Source organism: Hyperoodon ampullatus (genome assembly GCF_949752795.1).
Source record: "Hyperoodon ampullatus genome assembly, chromosome: 1".
Taxonomy (NCBI): Eukaryota; Metazoa; Chordata; class Mammalia; order Artiodactyla; family Ziphiidae; genus Hyperoodon; species Hyperoodon ampullatus.
Genome location: NC_136914.1, coordinates 211630715 through 211646509, shown reverse-complemented (window position 1 = coordinate 211646509; position 15795 = coordinate 211630715). Strand labels below are relative to the sequence as shown.

General features: G+C 36.1%; 1 protein-coding gene across 6 annotated transcripts; it reads left to right on the top strand.

Annotated features, from left to right (window-relative positions):
• Positions 1 to 291: 291 nt before the first annotated feature.
• On the top strand, positions 292 to 13907 carry ZDHHC6 (zDHHC palmitoyltransferase 6; the record flags this gene model as incomplete). 6 transcript variants are annotated; one of them, XM_079701818.1, is made up of 10 exons in its annotated part: positions 292 to 573; positions 1205 to 1296; positions 2490 to 2649; positions 3882 to 4043; positions 5684 to 5737; positions 10023 to 10190; positions 11255 to 11296; positions 11994 to 12139; positions 12235 to 12281; positions 13306 to 13907. In XM_079701818.1, the coding sequence occupies 10 exons, from the start codon at positions 307 to 309 to the stop codon at positions 13407 to 13409; spliced, it is 1242 nt and encodes a 413-aa protein (XP_079557944.1). In that variant the 3' UTR covers positions 13410 to 13907. The 6 variants fall into 6 exon arrangements, with proteins under 6 accessions (XP_079557944.1, XP_079557946.1, XP_079557945.1 ...); XM_079701820.1 differs by having other exon boundaries at positions 307 to 573; positions 1217 to 1296; XM_079701819.1 differs by having other exon boundaries at positions 307 to 573; positions 13288 to 13907.
• Between the last annotated feature and the right edge of the window lie 1888 nt (positions 13908 to 15795).

The following is a 15795-nucleotide window of genomic DNA, read 5'->3' as shown; positions in this document are numbered from 1 at the left end:
AAGTACTTGTGAGCTGCTTTTGTTTAGGTGATTATTGGAATTAACAAATACAGTACATAGTAAAATGTCTTACCGAACTTTCTCATTTTGTTTCTTTAGATTGGATTTCAAACCAAGGTACTGGATTCTCCTACGAAACATAAAGAGTGTGTAACAGTGAACATGGCGTAATCTGCATTAACATCCCACAATGTGAAGGCATGACAATTAAGGAACACACATGGACTTGTGGCACATGGAAATGTGTGCACAGAAAAAGGAAATCTGTAGTTCTTTAAAAACAGGAAGGAGTTCTTCCTCACCAAAATGGGTACATTCTGCTCAGTTATCAAGTTTGAAAATCTACAAGAAGTAAAGAGACTTTGTCACTGGGGTCCCATTATAGCCCTTGGTGTTATAGCAATATGTTCTACCATGGCCATGATTGACTCTGTGTTGTGGTATTGGCCCTTACATACCACTGGAGGAAGCATGAACTTCATCATGTTGATAAATTGGACTGTCATGATTCTTTATAATTACTTCAATGCCATGTTTGTTGGTCCTGGCTTCGTCCCTCTGGGGTGGAAACCGGTAAGAAAAAGATTCCTTAAGATGGTGAACCCTCATGGTAATATATTTAGTTTTTGCCTTATCTGCCAACCAGTAAGATCAAACACAGCCTGCTGTTTGCTTTGGTAGAGACTAAGTGTATTATTCTAATCACCGATCATTTAGAGCTCAAAGAATTTATTTTATACTGGTTTGAAAGTATGGATCTAAATTAGTATTTCCCAAAGCAATTTCATTAAATACTTCTGCATTAAAAAAAAAAAAAATGGGGGGGTGGTGATGAGTGCATAAGTTTCTAGGAAACACTGCATATCATTCATCTCATAATTCTACAGTGTGGTTTGGCTCTAGGATCTTTTTTCATGTAACATATTAACACCCTTATAACTGAGAAAAACTTTAGAAACTACTGTTTTAAACCATAAAGTATTCAGAAATAATGGACAGCCTGGTAATAACAAGTCACGCCTTATGAATAAATACTATGGTTTGATTTTCTTTTATGGGAGATGGGGAAAGGATGGAATTTGAATTTTAACTTGCATTTCCAGCCATTATATTTGAGTTAAAATATTTTTAAATAGTGAATTTCTGGTAACAGCAACATCACTTTTCCCAGAAGTTTATGTTTTGTTTCTATTTTGCTGCCAAGGAAAATTCTCAGGATAGCATGTACCTCCAATATTGTAAAGTCTGCCAAGCATACAAGGCACCACGGTCACATCATTGCAGAAAGTGTAACAGGTACTGTCTGTCTTTGCTATTTATTGGGGATTGATCAACTTGATTACTGGTCTTTTGTTGTTATTCTTTCTACCACATCAATCCTAGTTTTATTTTCTGCAAGGTGGCTACTTTTTAAATAATGTTGTCAGAATAATTAAGTGTCATAATCTTCATTTTACTTTTAAATTGTCAATTCTGATAATAAGTATGACTCTTTTTTGTTATAAGTGAAAAGATTTTTCTAGAAAAGTACAGGTTTACTTTGCTTCTTGTCTTGCCAAGAGCAGGGTAAAAAGTTATACCTTTAGGTTGTTTTCATAAATCAGGATTAATTGTCGACTGTCATCTTGACTAGCCTTAGAATTGTTCTGAGTCTAAATTATAAAGGCGACCTGCTTTTTCCATTATTTAGTTGACTAACAGTTACACTTTATACAGATCTAATAAATGAATCCAGGTGCCTATTATCACAGGTGTCTTATATACAAAACTTAATTGGAAGAAAACAGAATCACTATGAAAAATGTGAATTAAGCTAGAACCTTTTTTAATGAACACCTATGTCCACTGATAAATAAGAAATTTATTATGAGAATGTTGAGGTTTAGGGGGACCATTGGAGGGGCAAATAAAGTTTAGTTTGAGGCAAGAAAATTTTCTTCTAGCAGCCTCAAGGAAGGGAAACAGAGTAAGACTTTGCTTATTAAACCACATCTTATATTCCGGAGTTAGCTTGCTTAGCTTAGAGACTCCACATCTAAAGGAAAAGAACAGGAAGGAAGGAAGTTACAAGCGTCTGCTAGGTCCCATCAACCCCAGTGGAGATTTATAAGTAATTTTGTTCAGTCTCTGTTGTTTTCCACTTCAGTCACTGCATTTCAGAGCTAGAGGAAAACCAGGAACTATGCTCATTTCTTTATAATGAACCTCTCAGCGGGCCTCCAGACTTCTTTAAACAAAGTCACTTGTAGCAGACATCTTTTCCTCAGATGCTGTTACAAAGTCTGCCCTTTCTTGTGTTGTTTAAAATTTAAAAGAAGTCACTGTTTAAAAACTCATAAAGATTTTTCTTTCTGTTCCATGAAGTATAATTCCTCTGTGGCCACACGTGGACATGCTAGATTCCGATGTGCTTGATCTTTTGAAGACCAAAGTTATTTAAAGTAGACAGGATTTTCTGCCTCATGTTTCATGTAAATTTTTCTTGTTAGGTGTGTGATGAAGATGGACCATCACTGTCCTTGGATCAACAACTGCTGTGGTTATCAAAATCATGCTTCGTTCACACTGTTTCTCCTTTTGGCACCACTGGGTTGTATTCATGCTGCCTTTATTTTTGTTATGACAATGTATACACAGCTTTATAATCGGGTAAGTGAAAATGTTATAAAATCATGCCAGCTTAAATAGTAGTTATTAAGATTATTTAAGAAGTTCCTTTTGGAAATATGCTTTCTACAATTTAGGTGCGGAAATAGAACTTTGTTTTATAATCCTCTATAAGGATTCCTTTTAAAAAAGCAGTAAAACAGTTTTTAAGATGAGGAAAGATCATTTTGTTCTGGAAACTCACCTTATATGCTCTAGTTGAAGTTGACAGTTATTTTAGTACTATGTATAACTTACTGGACTTCAAACTTGGTAGCTATGGTAAAGAATAGTTAGAGGAAAAAGCAGAAGAGGGAGAAAAAAGACAATACTAGTGCTTTCTGTTTCCATTCGATCCTGTGGCCAGTTGTAGTTCTTTTGTTCATTTCTAAATCCAGTGTCCTGGAACGTGGCTTACAGAGCAGGTGCACATTCTAAGATATGGTGCAACTGACTGAGTTGATTTATGGGCAAGTAGTCATGAGATAAAGATCAGTGGTCACAAATTGAGGCCCCTAAAGAGGTCTGGAGGGTCAATGAGGGAAACAGGCCTGGTGGGATGTGGTAAACTGGAAAACACAAGTCCTTCACACAGGGAACAACCCATATTTGACTTCAGCCAGTTCTTGATGTTTGGAAATCCAGCCTGGTGATGTCAGATCATCTGGTTTTTCAAGAAAAATCTGAAAATCTGGATTTTTTATGTGAAATCTGATTTCTAAATCACTAAATTTCTAAATTTTGGTACCTAACTTCATATTTTAAAACATTTTGTAGGCCAGGCAGTACACATCAGCAGGCCATATTTGGCCTACATTTTACTAGTTTTTAAACCTCTCATTGTGGAACATGAGGGAAGAAACCACTGAATCCTAGGCTATGTTTGTCGCTGTGGAAATTGCTGTAAATAGAGGAAAACAAGGAGAGGATGGGAGACGCAGTTACAGCTTAGATTGGTGTTGTTCATGCATAGTAATGTTTGTGCGGTCTACCTAACACTTTCTGAGGGAACAATAACAAACAAACAAAAAACGTTGTAGAATACCTAAGAATGATCTCGTGCATATCAGTATGAGTTCAAACCACAGTATGGATTAGAAACAGCTCTGTTTGCTTTGGCCACAGTGTCAAGTTGTCATTTGTTGATCTTTTTGACCAAGTTATTTTAAATGGTAGAGTATGACCGTTTACGACAACCAAGTATTTCGAGTGTGTGTTGTTGTTATTGTTTATAGCTCTCCTTTGGGTGGAACACAGTAAAGATTGATATGAGTGCAGCCCGGAGAGATCCTCTTCCGATTATTCCGTTTGGATTAGCTGCATTTGCTGCCACCTTGTTTGCCTTGGGATTAGCTTTAGGAACAACCATAGCTGTTGGGATGTTGTTTTTTATCCAGGTAAGTTCCTTTATTACCTCTAGCTAAAGTTGTCAAGTTATTGGGGCCACTTGTAAAGAGAAAGAGATAAAGCTTCCATTTAAGTATGCAGTGTGAAATGGAGATTATTGGTACTTATTCCATGTAGGTGATTAATTTAATCTTCTACTAGTCAGATAATTTTGAAGTGACTTTGCCAGAATTTCTAGGTTATTGATTTAATTTTTAAAATACTAACTTAGAGTTACATAGCATTTTATACTTGAGAAAGCTCTTCTCACTGTCTCTCTTGATCTTCACATCAACCCCAAAAGAGGTCGAAGAGGAGTATTGTTTTCCCTTCCTTACAGATGAGTAATTAAGTCACAGGAAGGTTAAGTGACATAGCCAAGATCATCCATTCATGTATTCAGTAGACATATATTCAATAAACATAATTATTGTTATTTTATAGTAGCATATATTAAATCAAAATCATAACAACATAGCTAACATTTATTGAGTGCTGTTTTAGGCTTTTTACATGTGTCAGCTCATTTAATCTCCATAACAACCCTGTAATATAGGTGCTATTTAATGTCTACTCTGTGATGAATCACTTTGCTAATTACTGAGGCTACAAGAATGAAAATGAAGGGTTCCTGCCATTAGGGAACTCACAATGAGTGGTGAAGAGTTAACTAATACAGGGTCATGTGTATGGCGTAGATTTATGTACAAAGTGCAATATGAGAACACAGAGAAGGAGGATATGGCCCTGAACGGATCAAAAAATAGTTCTTATGACTCATTTCATTCACTTCATTGGTTTATTCATTCACTGAAGGCCCACTGTGGACCAGGTATTGTGCTAGGCCCTTGGAATATGATAAGGACTCCCAGTCCAAGGTTGTCCTTACTGTGTCACACTGTCTCCATGAAGGTACATCGAGACTTCAAAGAATTGCAAGACGTATAGAATTAGAAACGCTGGGCTTCAGGGCCCTGATGCATCACCCAGCCCTTTTTGAACTCTTGGTTTTAAAATAACCTGGTTTTGGTTATAGTTCACGTTTTCTACTAGCCTGGGATCAAATTCTTTGAAAAATTTTCCTTAATCCCTATAATTAAGAATCATATTAGAAATAAACTAAAATCCTGTGGTGTAAAAACCTACATAAATGGAATTGTCATAGCTAGGAAAATCAAAAAATAGAATCAATACTGAAAATATTCAGTTTTTACAGCAAGCAAAATATCTAGGTTGACTGCAATGAGTCACTTTTACTTGTAATAAATAGATTAATCATGCATTTAAGATTAAAAATAGTGGTAAAAGATTTTAATAGCATAATACATCTATATAATACTGATTGAATGGATTATATCAATATTTTATTAATACTCTGAAAAACTTATTCAGAAGATAGTACATAAAACATGATTTTTTATTTAAACAGTAGATTCAGATTTGACTGTGGATCGATGTAATCATTCATGTGAAGATGTACGGTGGTTAAGAGTCAGATGGACCACACTCTGTTACTTAATCTCTGTTATCCTGCTATCTTCATCTATGGAGTGGAACAATAAAAACTACCTTGTAGGGTTAGTGTAAAGATGATAATCTTAAATGAACCAGTCACATTATGAAATTTTACTATTTATCATTTAATTTCCAGATGAAAATAATTCTCAGAAACAAAACTTCTATTGAATCATGGATTGAAGAGAAGGTAAATTTTATAATTGTTTCCTCAATATCGATAAAGTACTGATTAACTAATAGACCAGATTAACTAATAAATGCCCCAAAATGAAAACTTGGCTACCAAATGGCTTCCTTACATCATTTGCATGCCATGTAAAAGGTGATCATAGGAACCGTTTGATTTATTCCTGGTTTAATATGACTCCCACAGAGCTATCTCACACACTGAGTTGTTGAAGAGGCCTAAGCCACACATGAAACCATTTGGCTGTACTCTCTCAGACTAGAGGAGAAGGCAACCCATTGGGAAAGGAACTTCTGTCCTACCAAGGTGCCATCACATAGGCTTTAGACATCAGACAGGGCTTATAACATTTAGCTTGTTACAGACCTCACAACCTCCAGTACATACTTCACGCTGTCCATTGTGATTCTGATATAAACAGTACATCTGACTACCCCACTCCCTATTTAAAACTTCTCAGAGTCTCACTATCACTGTAGCAGGGGTCGTAAACCCAAATGCACTAGGGCCCAGGCAGATAACCTAGATGTGGGGAGCCAGCCTGTAGGCCAGAGCTGCCCGGCAGACAAAGCTGATTGGTGCCACAGGGAAATCCTTACCCAGTATTGTGAGATCGTATAATTTTTTTTTTTCCAAGAAAAGTCAGAGATCTGGATTTCTGTGTTACCTCCTTTCTACTTTTAAGCACTGGCAAGCAATTCAAATTAAAAACAAACAAAAAACCTTTGTGGGACAAATAAAACACACCTATAGGACATATTTAGCCCCCTGGCAGCCAGCTGGTGAGCTTTCATTTACAGCAGCAGTTCTCAAACTTTTTGGTCTCAGGACCTTTTACATTCTCAAAAATTGTTAAGGACACTAAAGAGCTTTTGTTAATGTGTATTATATCTATTGACATTTGCCATATTTTCTAACTGAGAAAATCTTTGAATATTTATTATTTCATTTTAAAATAACAATAAATCCATTATGTTAATAAAAATAACATGTTTTTTGGGAAAAATAATTAAATTTTCCAAAATAAAATAGGAAGTGGTATTTTTTATATAAATCTCTAATATCTGACAACAGAAGACAGTTGGATTCTCACATCTATTTCTGCATTCAATCTGTTGCGATATGTTGCTTTGATTGAAGTATATGAAGAAAATTCAGGGCTTCCCTGGTGGCGCAGTGGTTGAGAATCTGCCTGCCAATGCAGGGGACACGGGTTTGAGCCCTGGTCCGGGAAGATCCCACGTGCCACGGAGCAACTGGGCCCGTGAGCCACAACTACTGAGCCTGCGCGTCTGGAGCCTGTGCTCCACAACAAGAGAGGCCGCGACAGCGAGAGGCCCGCGCACCGCGATGAAGAGTGGCCCCCGCTTGCCACAAGTAGAGAAAGCCCTCGCACAGAAACGAAGACCCAACACAGCCATAAATAAATAAATAAATAAAGCAAACTGTCAACAAGTAAAAATAAATAAACACTATTATAAGAAAAAAAAAGAAAATTCAGCCTCATATAAGTAGGTAGAAAAGGGTGGAGTATTTTAACATGTCTTTTACATAATAGTGGATATTCCTTGATAATACATTAAAGCTTGACAAGTGCTAGTTCTTGAGAGGTTAGTTGCATGTGAGATCTGAAACTACATCAGTAAACTTTGTATTCTTTTGTATTTAAATCCATCAATCTATCTTGCTCTTTGAATGGATCTGGTACCCACATAGAGCATCAGGCATTGGTCATTTGGAAAATAGTAGTTTACAGCATTACACAGATTTTTAAAACGTTGACACATTTCATTATACAATATCTAAAAGCCGCATTCATTCATATCACTACCAATTTTATGGGGAAAATCTTTAAATATTGGAAAGCTGTCAAGCTCATAGTGGTGGCTATAAATTTTCCAAATTCCAATTTTCACTTGACCTTATTTTTTCCACTGGCAACACTCAGTTGTTTATATGAAGTAACAGCCTGACTTTGTTCATTTTCGAGAAGATGTCCACTAAATACTGAGGTCTGAATAACCTTGGTTTTTCTGTTACATTACTCATTCTTTCATGTAAAAATAGCATTACATGAAAAAAGCTGGCTACACAGCTTTTGTTAGCTCACAACTCAAACAAGTGTTTTTCTTGAGATAAGCACTTTGGCAAGCTTTATGTGTACTTTCCATTTTGTCACACAGAATATTAAAGACTTCTACTTAAAAAAAAAAGACACCTACTTGAGGGCTGAGATTTAATAAAAATAATTTTTATTTCTTCATCAAGAAATTTTTTTGTAAAACTGGGCTTTTTGTTGGTTTGGTTTTGTTTGAATTATGAGTGTGTAGCAGTGAAGAATATAGCACCTATTAATACAGTTTGGTGCCACTGTCTTGATTCCTGCTTAAGGTGCCAGTAGTTTTACCCACTGTTGCAAATGTCAACACCATGAAGAAGGCAAATAACATCTTCGTATTATTATGAAAGTTGTCTGACTTCGTTCAACTCCAAGAAAAGGTCTTGGGGACTCAAGGAGGTATGCAAAGCATACTTTGAGAACCACTGATGTATGGGTTTAAGTCCAAGCTCCTTAGCTTATGCGTAATATCAATAAAACCTTTTATGTCTTGCTCCTACCTGCTTCTCCAACTTCATTTCCACCCCTCCCACCCCATTCACACCCAATACCAGCTAATACCAAATAGTTTGCACATCTTATGCTTCTGTATCTTTTCACATGTTGTTCCCTCTGCCTAGAATATTCTTTCCCCCTATTTTTTGCCTAATTTCTTGTCCCTCAACACTTAATTTAGCTGTCACTTCCTCCAAGGAACCTTCCTTGACTTTCCCTAGACTACGTTAAGTACTTCTGTACCATTTTCCTGTAGCACTTACTGCACATCTCTGTCACCTTTTAACACACAGTATTGCTGGAATCCCCCATCTTCACTGAGTGCTTCTCTTAAAGACCATGCCGTGGTTATTTTTGTAAGCTACTCTCATCCTTAGCACTTTTTCTTTCTTAATATTCTGGATCTCTGTTCTCTGAGGCTCTTAATTATTTTGAAGACTCTGAAGCTTTTGCTTATAAAAAGGGAAAAGAAATTACCCTTTACTGTCTGGGTGGGGATGGACTTACATGTTGTCATGTTGCAGCTTGACAATTCTTTTAATTGAATTAACATCAACATCACTTTATAAGTAACTGCAAAAGCTTTTCCCTAAAATACTGTCCCCTGGTAATATTTCAAGGTATCGTCTCTAGTTAGCATAATATGTTGACATTAGATTAAGAGTGTTTTTTTGCTAATGACCAAAGTTCTTTATAAAGTGCCATGCTAAATCTAGAAGTTACTTTAAAACTGGCACTCTGTTGCTCAGTAAAAATCAAATAAATGATTGTATTGATATTAAGTTAAAATGTATCAAAATTACAGATTTTATTACACTGTAAGTATCAACTGGATTTGTACACTTATTGTAGGAATAAATGGTGTATCTTTATACCACTAGGTGTCAGTGGAAATTCAGAAATTCTAAGAAATTTCTTAGAAATTTCTATCAGAAATTCTAAGCCAGTTTATCCCTTTAAGTAAAAGCTAACAATTTAAATGCCTAGAATATAATTTATGAAACCTGAATATTTATATATATATATGCATAAGATGTACATATAAATGCCTACATAAATAAGTATATACACATATGTAATGGTATATAAAACTGAAATATCTCTTACACATACCTGCTAGCTTTAAAAAAAAATAATTTTCATAGAATGATGACTCCCCCGTCACACCTTTCCTGGCCACTCACACAGGTGTTGCTGCCACGCAGGATGCAGCCGTTGCGTTCTAGTGCACCCCACCTAATGGTTCCTTCCATCCTGAATAAACCCTTGTTTTCTCTTAAACCTCCTTATCAATATATCTTCTTTACACCTGGATTCCTTTGTTCTGCTGAACAAGCAGGAACATTGAGGACTTTTTCTATATGGAATAAAGTTACTAACTCCTTTAATAAACGTTTTTGAATGCTTAAATTTGGTCTTATTTAGGCGTATTCCTGAGTAACTCCTGTCAGACATTTTCTGGATGGTCTCATACAAGGTTGGTATTGTGTGTCAAGTTCTTCCTATATTGTGATAAGTGTGTTTATTTCTCCTGTGTACTCTAACGTTACAACAAAGAGGAAGCATTTTTAGGAATGATACAAATTTGAGGAATAAATGTTCTCAATAGTATATTACTAAAAGCCATTTAAGACAGATGTATCTGCCATCTTACATCTTTGTTACCCACAGGCTAAAGATCGAATTCAATATTATCAACTAGATGAAGTCTTTGTTTTTCCTTATGATATGGGAAGTAGATGGAAGAACTTTAAACAGGTTTTTACGTGGTCAGGGGTCCCCAAAGGAGATGGACTGGATTGGCCAATAAGAGAAGGCTGTCACCAGTACAGCTTAACAGTGAGTATTTTTGTTCAGATAGTCTTGCCTTTTTGCCTCACCTTCTTCCCCTTAACTTCTCCTTAACTCCGATGGCATTTTATAGTAAAATAAGTAATAAGAATTTTTTCAGCATGTCAAATGAATCTAAATTAATTCTAAAGCACTCCTTGTATCATGTCCCTCCTTCTATTTAAATCTTTCCTTACCTCTTCATACCTGTGAGATAAAGTCCTGATTCCTTAACTTAGTTTTATAAAATCTGGCCAAAAGCTACCTTTCACCTACATCCTAGCAGGAATCATCCTTTCCAATCAGCCTAGTCTACTCAGCGAATTCCTGGTACATTCCTGACACCTAACTCTTCCCCAACACTGTTTTTTCTATGTCATATGAGCTCCTCTTTATCAGAAATTATTCAGACCAGTTCCACTGCCCTCTCTTCCATAAAGACTTACCTCCCCACTCTAGACTCAGCTGGATTTGGCACTTAATCATATACTAATGCATATTAGCACATGAGGTCTCATTTTTATTTAATTCTTGTATCTTATGTCTTTAACTTGGCAAGATTCTAGGCAGAGGTTATTTCCCCTACTATATCTAGCGTAGTAACATTTAATAAACTTGCTGAATAAGTGGAGAAAAGGAGTTGAAATGTTGACTTTTAATCAAGACTCATTGTTGGTGAAGTTTGCAGTCTGTTCGCCTTCTCTCTAAAGGATCAGTGAGTCTCTGTATCCTCTTCACCTCAGGGACGAGCCCGGAAGCCCCCTGAGGGCAGAGAGCACATCTCCCTGATTCCTGGGCCACAGGGAGTGCTCTGTGAATAAAGACATTGGAGAGGGAACACTGAGAAGGAGGCCCCATTTCAGTACCAGTTTTTAGTCATAGGGCCTTCTTTCCATGCTAAAAAAAAAAAAAAAAGAAAGAAAGAAAAAAAAGGCGGCCTTTAAATTGTCAGCAATTTGAAATGTTGGAAAATTGGGAGTTTGTCATGTCACTGTGCTATAGTAAATGAGGAAAGCCTGTTTTTAAACATTGAGATGAGAGACTTCATTTTTTTTTTTATATCTTCCAAACAGATAGAACAGTTGAAACAAAAAGCAGATAAAAGAGTCAGAAGTGTAAGTAATTCTTTTGCAATGATACTAATTTCTTTTTCTTTTGTCAGGCTCTGTACTTCTGTGTTGCTTTTAAAATTGCCTTTGAGTAAAAACCAACTGTTAGCTTTTATTAAATAATATTTCTTAATACATTTGTTGAAATTTAATGCATAGTACTTTTGTTTTCATTTAAATAGTTTGGACTGGAGGTTTGGAGGGAATTTAGTCAATTTATATTGTCAAAAGATAATTATCCTCAATATAGTTCCCTAGTGTGAAACTTGTCCTTACAGTGATGCTGAATAATTCAACAGCCACTAGCTACATGTGGCTATTTAAATTTAAATTAATTTAAATAAAATTAAAAATTAAGTCCCTTGGTTGCACCAGCCACATTAAAAGTGTTCAGTAGCTACATGTGTCTAGCGGCTATCACACTGGATACCACAAGTATAAAACATTTCTATCACTGCAGAAAGTTCTACTGGACAGCACTGCTTCTAAAATTTCATTCTTAGCCATGTGCTTGAAATGAAGGGTAAGAAAAAGCCTGAGAATTAGAAGCATCAATTAATTACCTTCTATAAAGTGTAGATAGGGAACCAGGAGGGGAAGACTTGCCTGATATTTTGGATCTACCTTTAACAGTTTACATTCAAACTTAAAAAACCTCAGGTATGGGTTAATGTTAAATTGTTCTTCTGCTCACTAATGACAGGTTCAGTATAAAGTAATACAAGATTACAGTGGTACCTGCTGTCCTTTGAACAGAGGAATCAAAACCTTCTTCACGAGCCCCTGCACTGAAGAGCCTCGGATAAGGCTACAGAAAGGGGAGTTCATTTTAGCCACAAGAGGCTTACGGTAAGTGACAGAAAGTAGTGAATTTCTTCTTGAATGACGAAATTGGCATCTAGCCCCCCCCAAAAAAATTAATTTTAATCTTTTAAATATTTCAGATACTGGTTGTATGGAGATAAAATTCTTGATGATTCCATTAAAGAAGGTATGAAAGTGGAAGGGGGTGTTTAAAGGACAAGACTGCCAGCAATAACTGCAAATTTTACAAGAATAACTTTTATAAACAGTCACATCACGTGCATTAGGGGAACTAAATAGGAAGGCACATCATTAAACAACAAAAAGCTCTTTGTATTATTTCTCCATATACTTGTATTTATCGGGTCTTTGCAGTGATTAGCAAACATCACACCCCATACTTAACTGTGCGACAGGCACTTGTGGAAATGCTTCACTTGTGGTATTCAGGTCCCCAACAGCCCTCTGAGGTCCGTGCTGTCATTGACATTTTATTGGTGAGGGAACTGAAATGTGGAGAGGCTAAGCAACGTGCCCAAGGCCACACTAAATGCAGATGGAGCCAAGACTCCAGCCCACGCAGTCTGGCTCCAGAGCCTATGACTAAGCTGCTATGCTATACACGCCCCCATTGAATGAATCGTCCTATTAAGTTATTATAAAAACTAATGAATTGAAACTGTGTCTTTGATTTTTTTACTTTTAAGAATTGTTCCTTTTTAAAGTAAAGATTAACCCAGGATGCTCTTTTGAAAACACTGGGTTAATCATAAATTAACCCATGTGACAGCTTAGGCAAGCTTGATATAGAAGTGCACAAGTTAGAGAAAGTCTAAAAGGAAAATTCACAAAGGCTACAGGGAGATAGTCCCCCGGAACAGATGAAGTATGACAGCCATACTCCTTCATGGTCACACACATGTACGTGAACACCAAGTTGTCCCCACTCCACTGGGGCTCTCCTGACCTGCATCAGCTCCTTCCCCAGATGATGGAATTTGGGAAATATCTGTTTTCCAGCTTGTTAGGAACATTTATTTTATTTTATTTATTTATTTAACTTTAACCTCATATTGTGCTTATAAAAGATGGTGGGGGGTGGTAAAGTCTAACTAAAAGCTTATTAATTAGAAGTAATAGGACTAATGGGTCTCACAAATGTCATTGCGGTATATCTGACTATTTCTTATCAGTTTCATTTTCTCCCTCAGGTGTTTCAAGAATAAGAGGATGGTTCCCTAGAAACTGTGTAGAAAAGTGTCCCTGCGATGCTGAAACAGATCAAGCCCCAGAGGGCGAGAAGAAAAATAGATAGCCACTTTTGAAGTAAAATTACTCTAAGTCTGCTCCATTACTTGAAAATTGTACATATTACTAAAGAATTATGCAATGAGCCTACTCTGGTTAAGGTGTTCTTTTCCTCAAAGGTGCCCTAGTGCCATGATGTAAATATTTTTATTATCATTTTGAAATGGAGAAGCCATTCTGCACATACCTTTGAATTCCTGCACCTCGATGCCACTGCTCCCTCTCCCCAAAAGGAAAAACACTTCACCCAAGTAAGTCGATTGCATTTTCTCTAGGATTTTTTTATGCACTGCACACGATGGACCTCACCTGCAGATATAGTTCCCCCTTTGCCAGGAGCATCTGCATGTGATGCTTTTATCCTCTCTCACCCTCTGCCGAAATTTCTTATGTAATATTCTAGATACTATAGAACTTAATTTGCAGATTCAGTGTAAGCTCAGATTTTATTACCCGTCTTTTAATAATGAAGATTTTGTCAAATCAAATAAAGATCAATGGATGTTCTGTATAAATCATAGTTTTTACTCAAAGTATCTTTCTTTTTGCTGACTAAAAAGGATTGTCTTAGTTCCTTATGGAAAACTGCTTTACTGCCTTGTGAAAAATCGACATCTTTAATCATGAATCTTAAGACATACATATTTGCCTCAAATTACCCAATTAATGACATATTGAGATGAGAGGATTCTAGGAGACTTTTTTTTAATTGAAGTATAATTGGTTGACAGTGTTACAGGTGTACAGCAGTGATTGTTATATATATATATATATATATATATATATACGTGTGTGTATATATATTCAGTTATATATATATATGTATATATATACACATATATTCTTTTTAGTTCTTTTCCATTATAGGTTATTACAACATACTGAATATAGTTCCCTGTGATATACAGTAGGTTCTTGTTTATCTATTTTATATATAGTCGTGTGTATCTAATAATCCCAGATTCCTAATTTATCCTTCCTTGCCTCTTTCCCCTTTGGTAACCATAAGTTTGTTTTCTATGTCTCTGAGTCTATTTCTGTTTTTTTAAATAATTTCATTTGTATCATTTTTTTAGATTCCACATATTAGTGATATCATATGATACTTATCTTTCTCTGTCTGACTTCACTTAGTATGATAATCTCTAGGTCCGTCCATGTTGCTGCAAATGGCATTACTTCATTCTTTTTTATGGCTGGGTAGTATTCCACTGCATTTATATACCACATCTTTATCCATTTATCTGTCCATGGACATTTAGGTTGCTTCCATGTCTTGACTATTGTAAATAGTGGTTCCATGAACATTGGGGCACATGTATCTTTTTGAATTAGTTTTTTCAACTTTTCTGGATATATGCCCAGGAGTGGAATTGCTGGATCATATGGTAACTTAGTTTTAGTTTTTGAAGGAACCTCCATACTCTTCTCCATAGTGGCTGCACCAATTCCCACCAACAGTGCAGGAGGGTTCCCTTTTCTTCACACCCTCTCCTGCATTTATTTGTAGACTTTTTGATGATGGCCATTCTGACCTGTGTGAGGAAATCTCATTGTAGTTTTGATTTTCATTTCTCGAATAATTAGCAATGTTGAGCATCTGTTCATGTGCCTATTGGCCATCTGTAGGGAGAAATGTCTGTTTACGTCTTCTGCCCCTTTTTTGATTGGGTTGTTTATTTTTTTGATATTGAGCTGTATAAGCTGTTTCTGTATTTTGGAAATGAATCCCTTGTAGGTTGTATCCTTTGCAAATATTTTCTCCTGTTTTGTAGGTTGCCTTTTTGTTTATGGTTTCCTTTGCTATGCAAAAGCTTCTGAGTGTAATTAGGTCCCACTTGTTTATTTTTGCTTTTCTTTCCATTACTCTAGGAGATGGATCCAAAAAGATATTGCTGTGATTTATGTCAAAGAGTGTTCTGCCTATGTTTTCCTCTAGGAGTTTTATAGTATCCAGTCCCACATTTAGGTCTTTAATCCATTTTGAGTTTAATTTTGTTATGGTGTTTGAGAATGTTCTGATTTCATTCTTTTACATGTAGCTGTTCAGTTTTCCCAGCTCCAGTTATTGAAGAGACTGTCTTTTCTCCATTGTATATTCTTTCCTCCTTTGTCATAGATTAATTGACCATAAGCACATGAGTTTATTTCTGGGCTTTCTATCCTGTTCCATTGATCTGTGTGTCTGTTTTTGTGGCAGTACCATGCTGTTTTGATTACTGCAGCTTTGTAGTATACAAAGCTATTTTTTGGGCTCTTCTAAACACATGAGTAGAATTATAGTAGTCACCTATTCCCGTAGTAATTCTTTCCAAGGAAGGGAACTTGAGCTTTGGGGGTCTGGCTTATAACAGTTAACAATAAGGGAAGGGCACTTGGGGATTCATCAATGA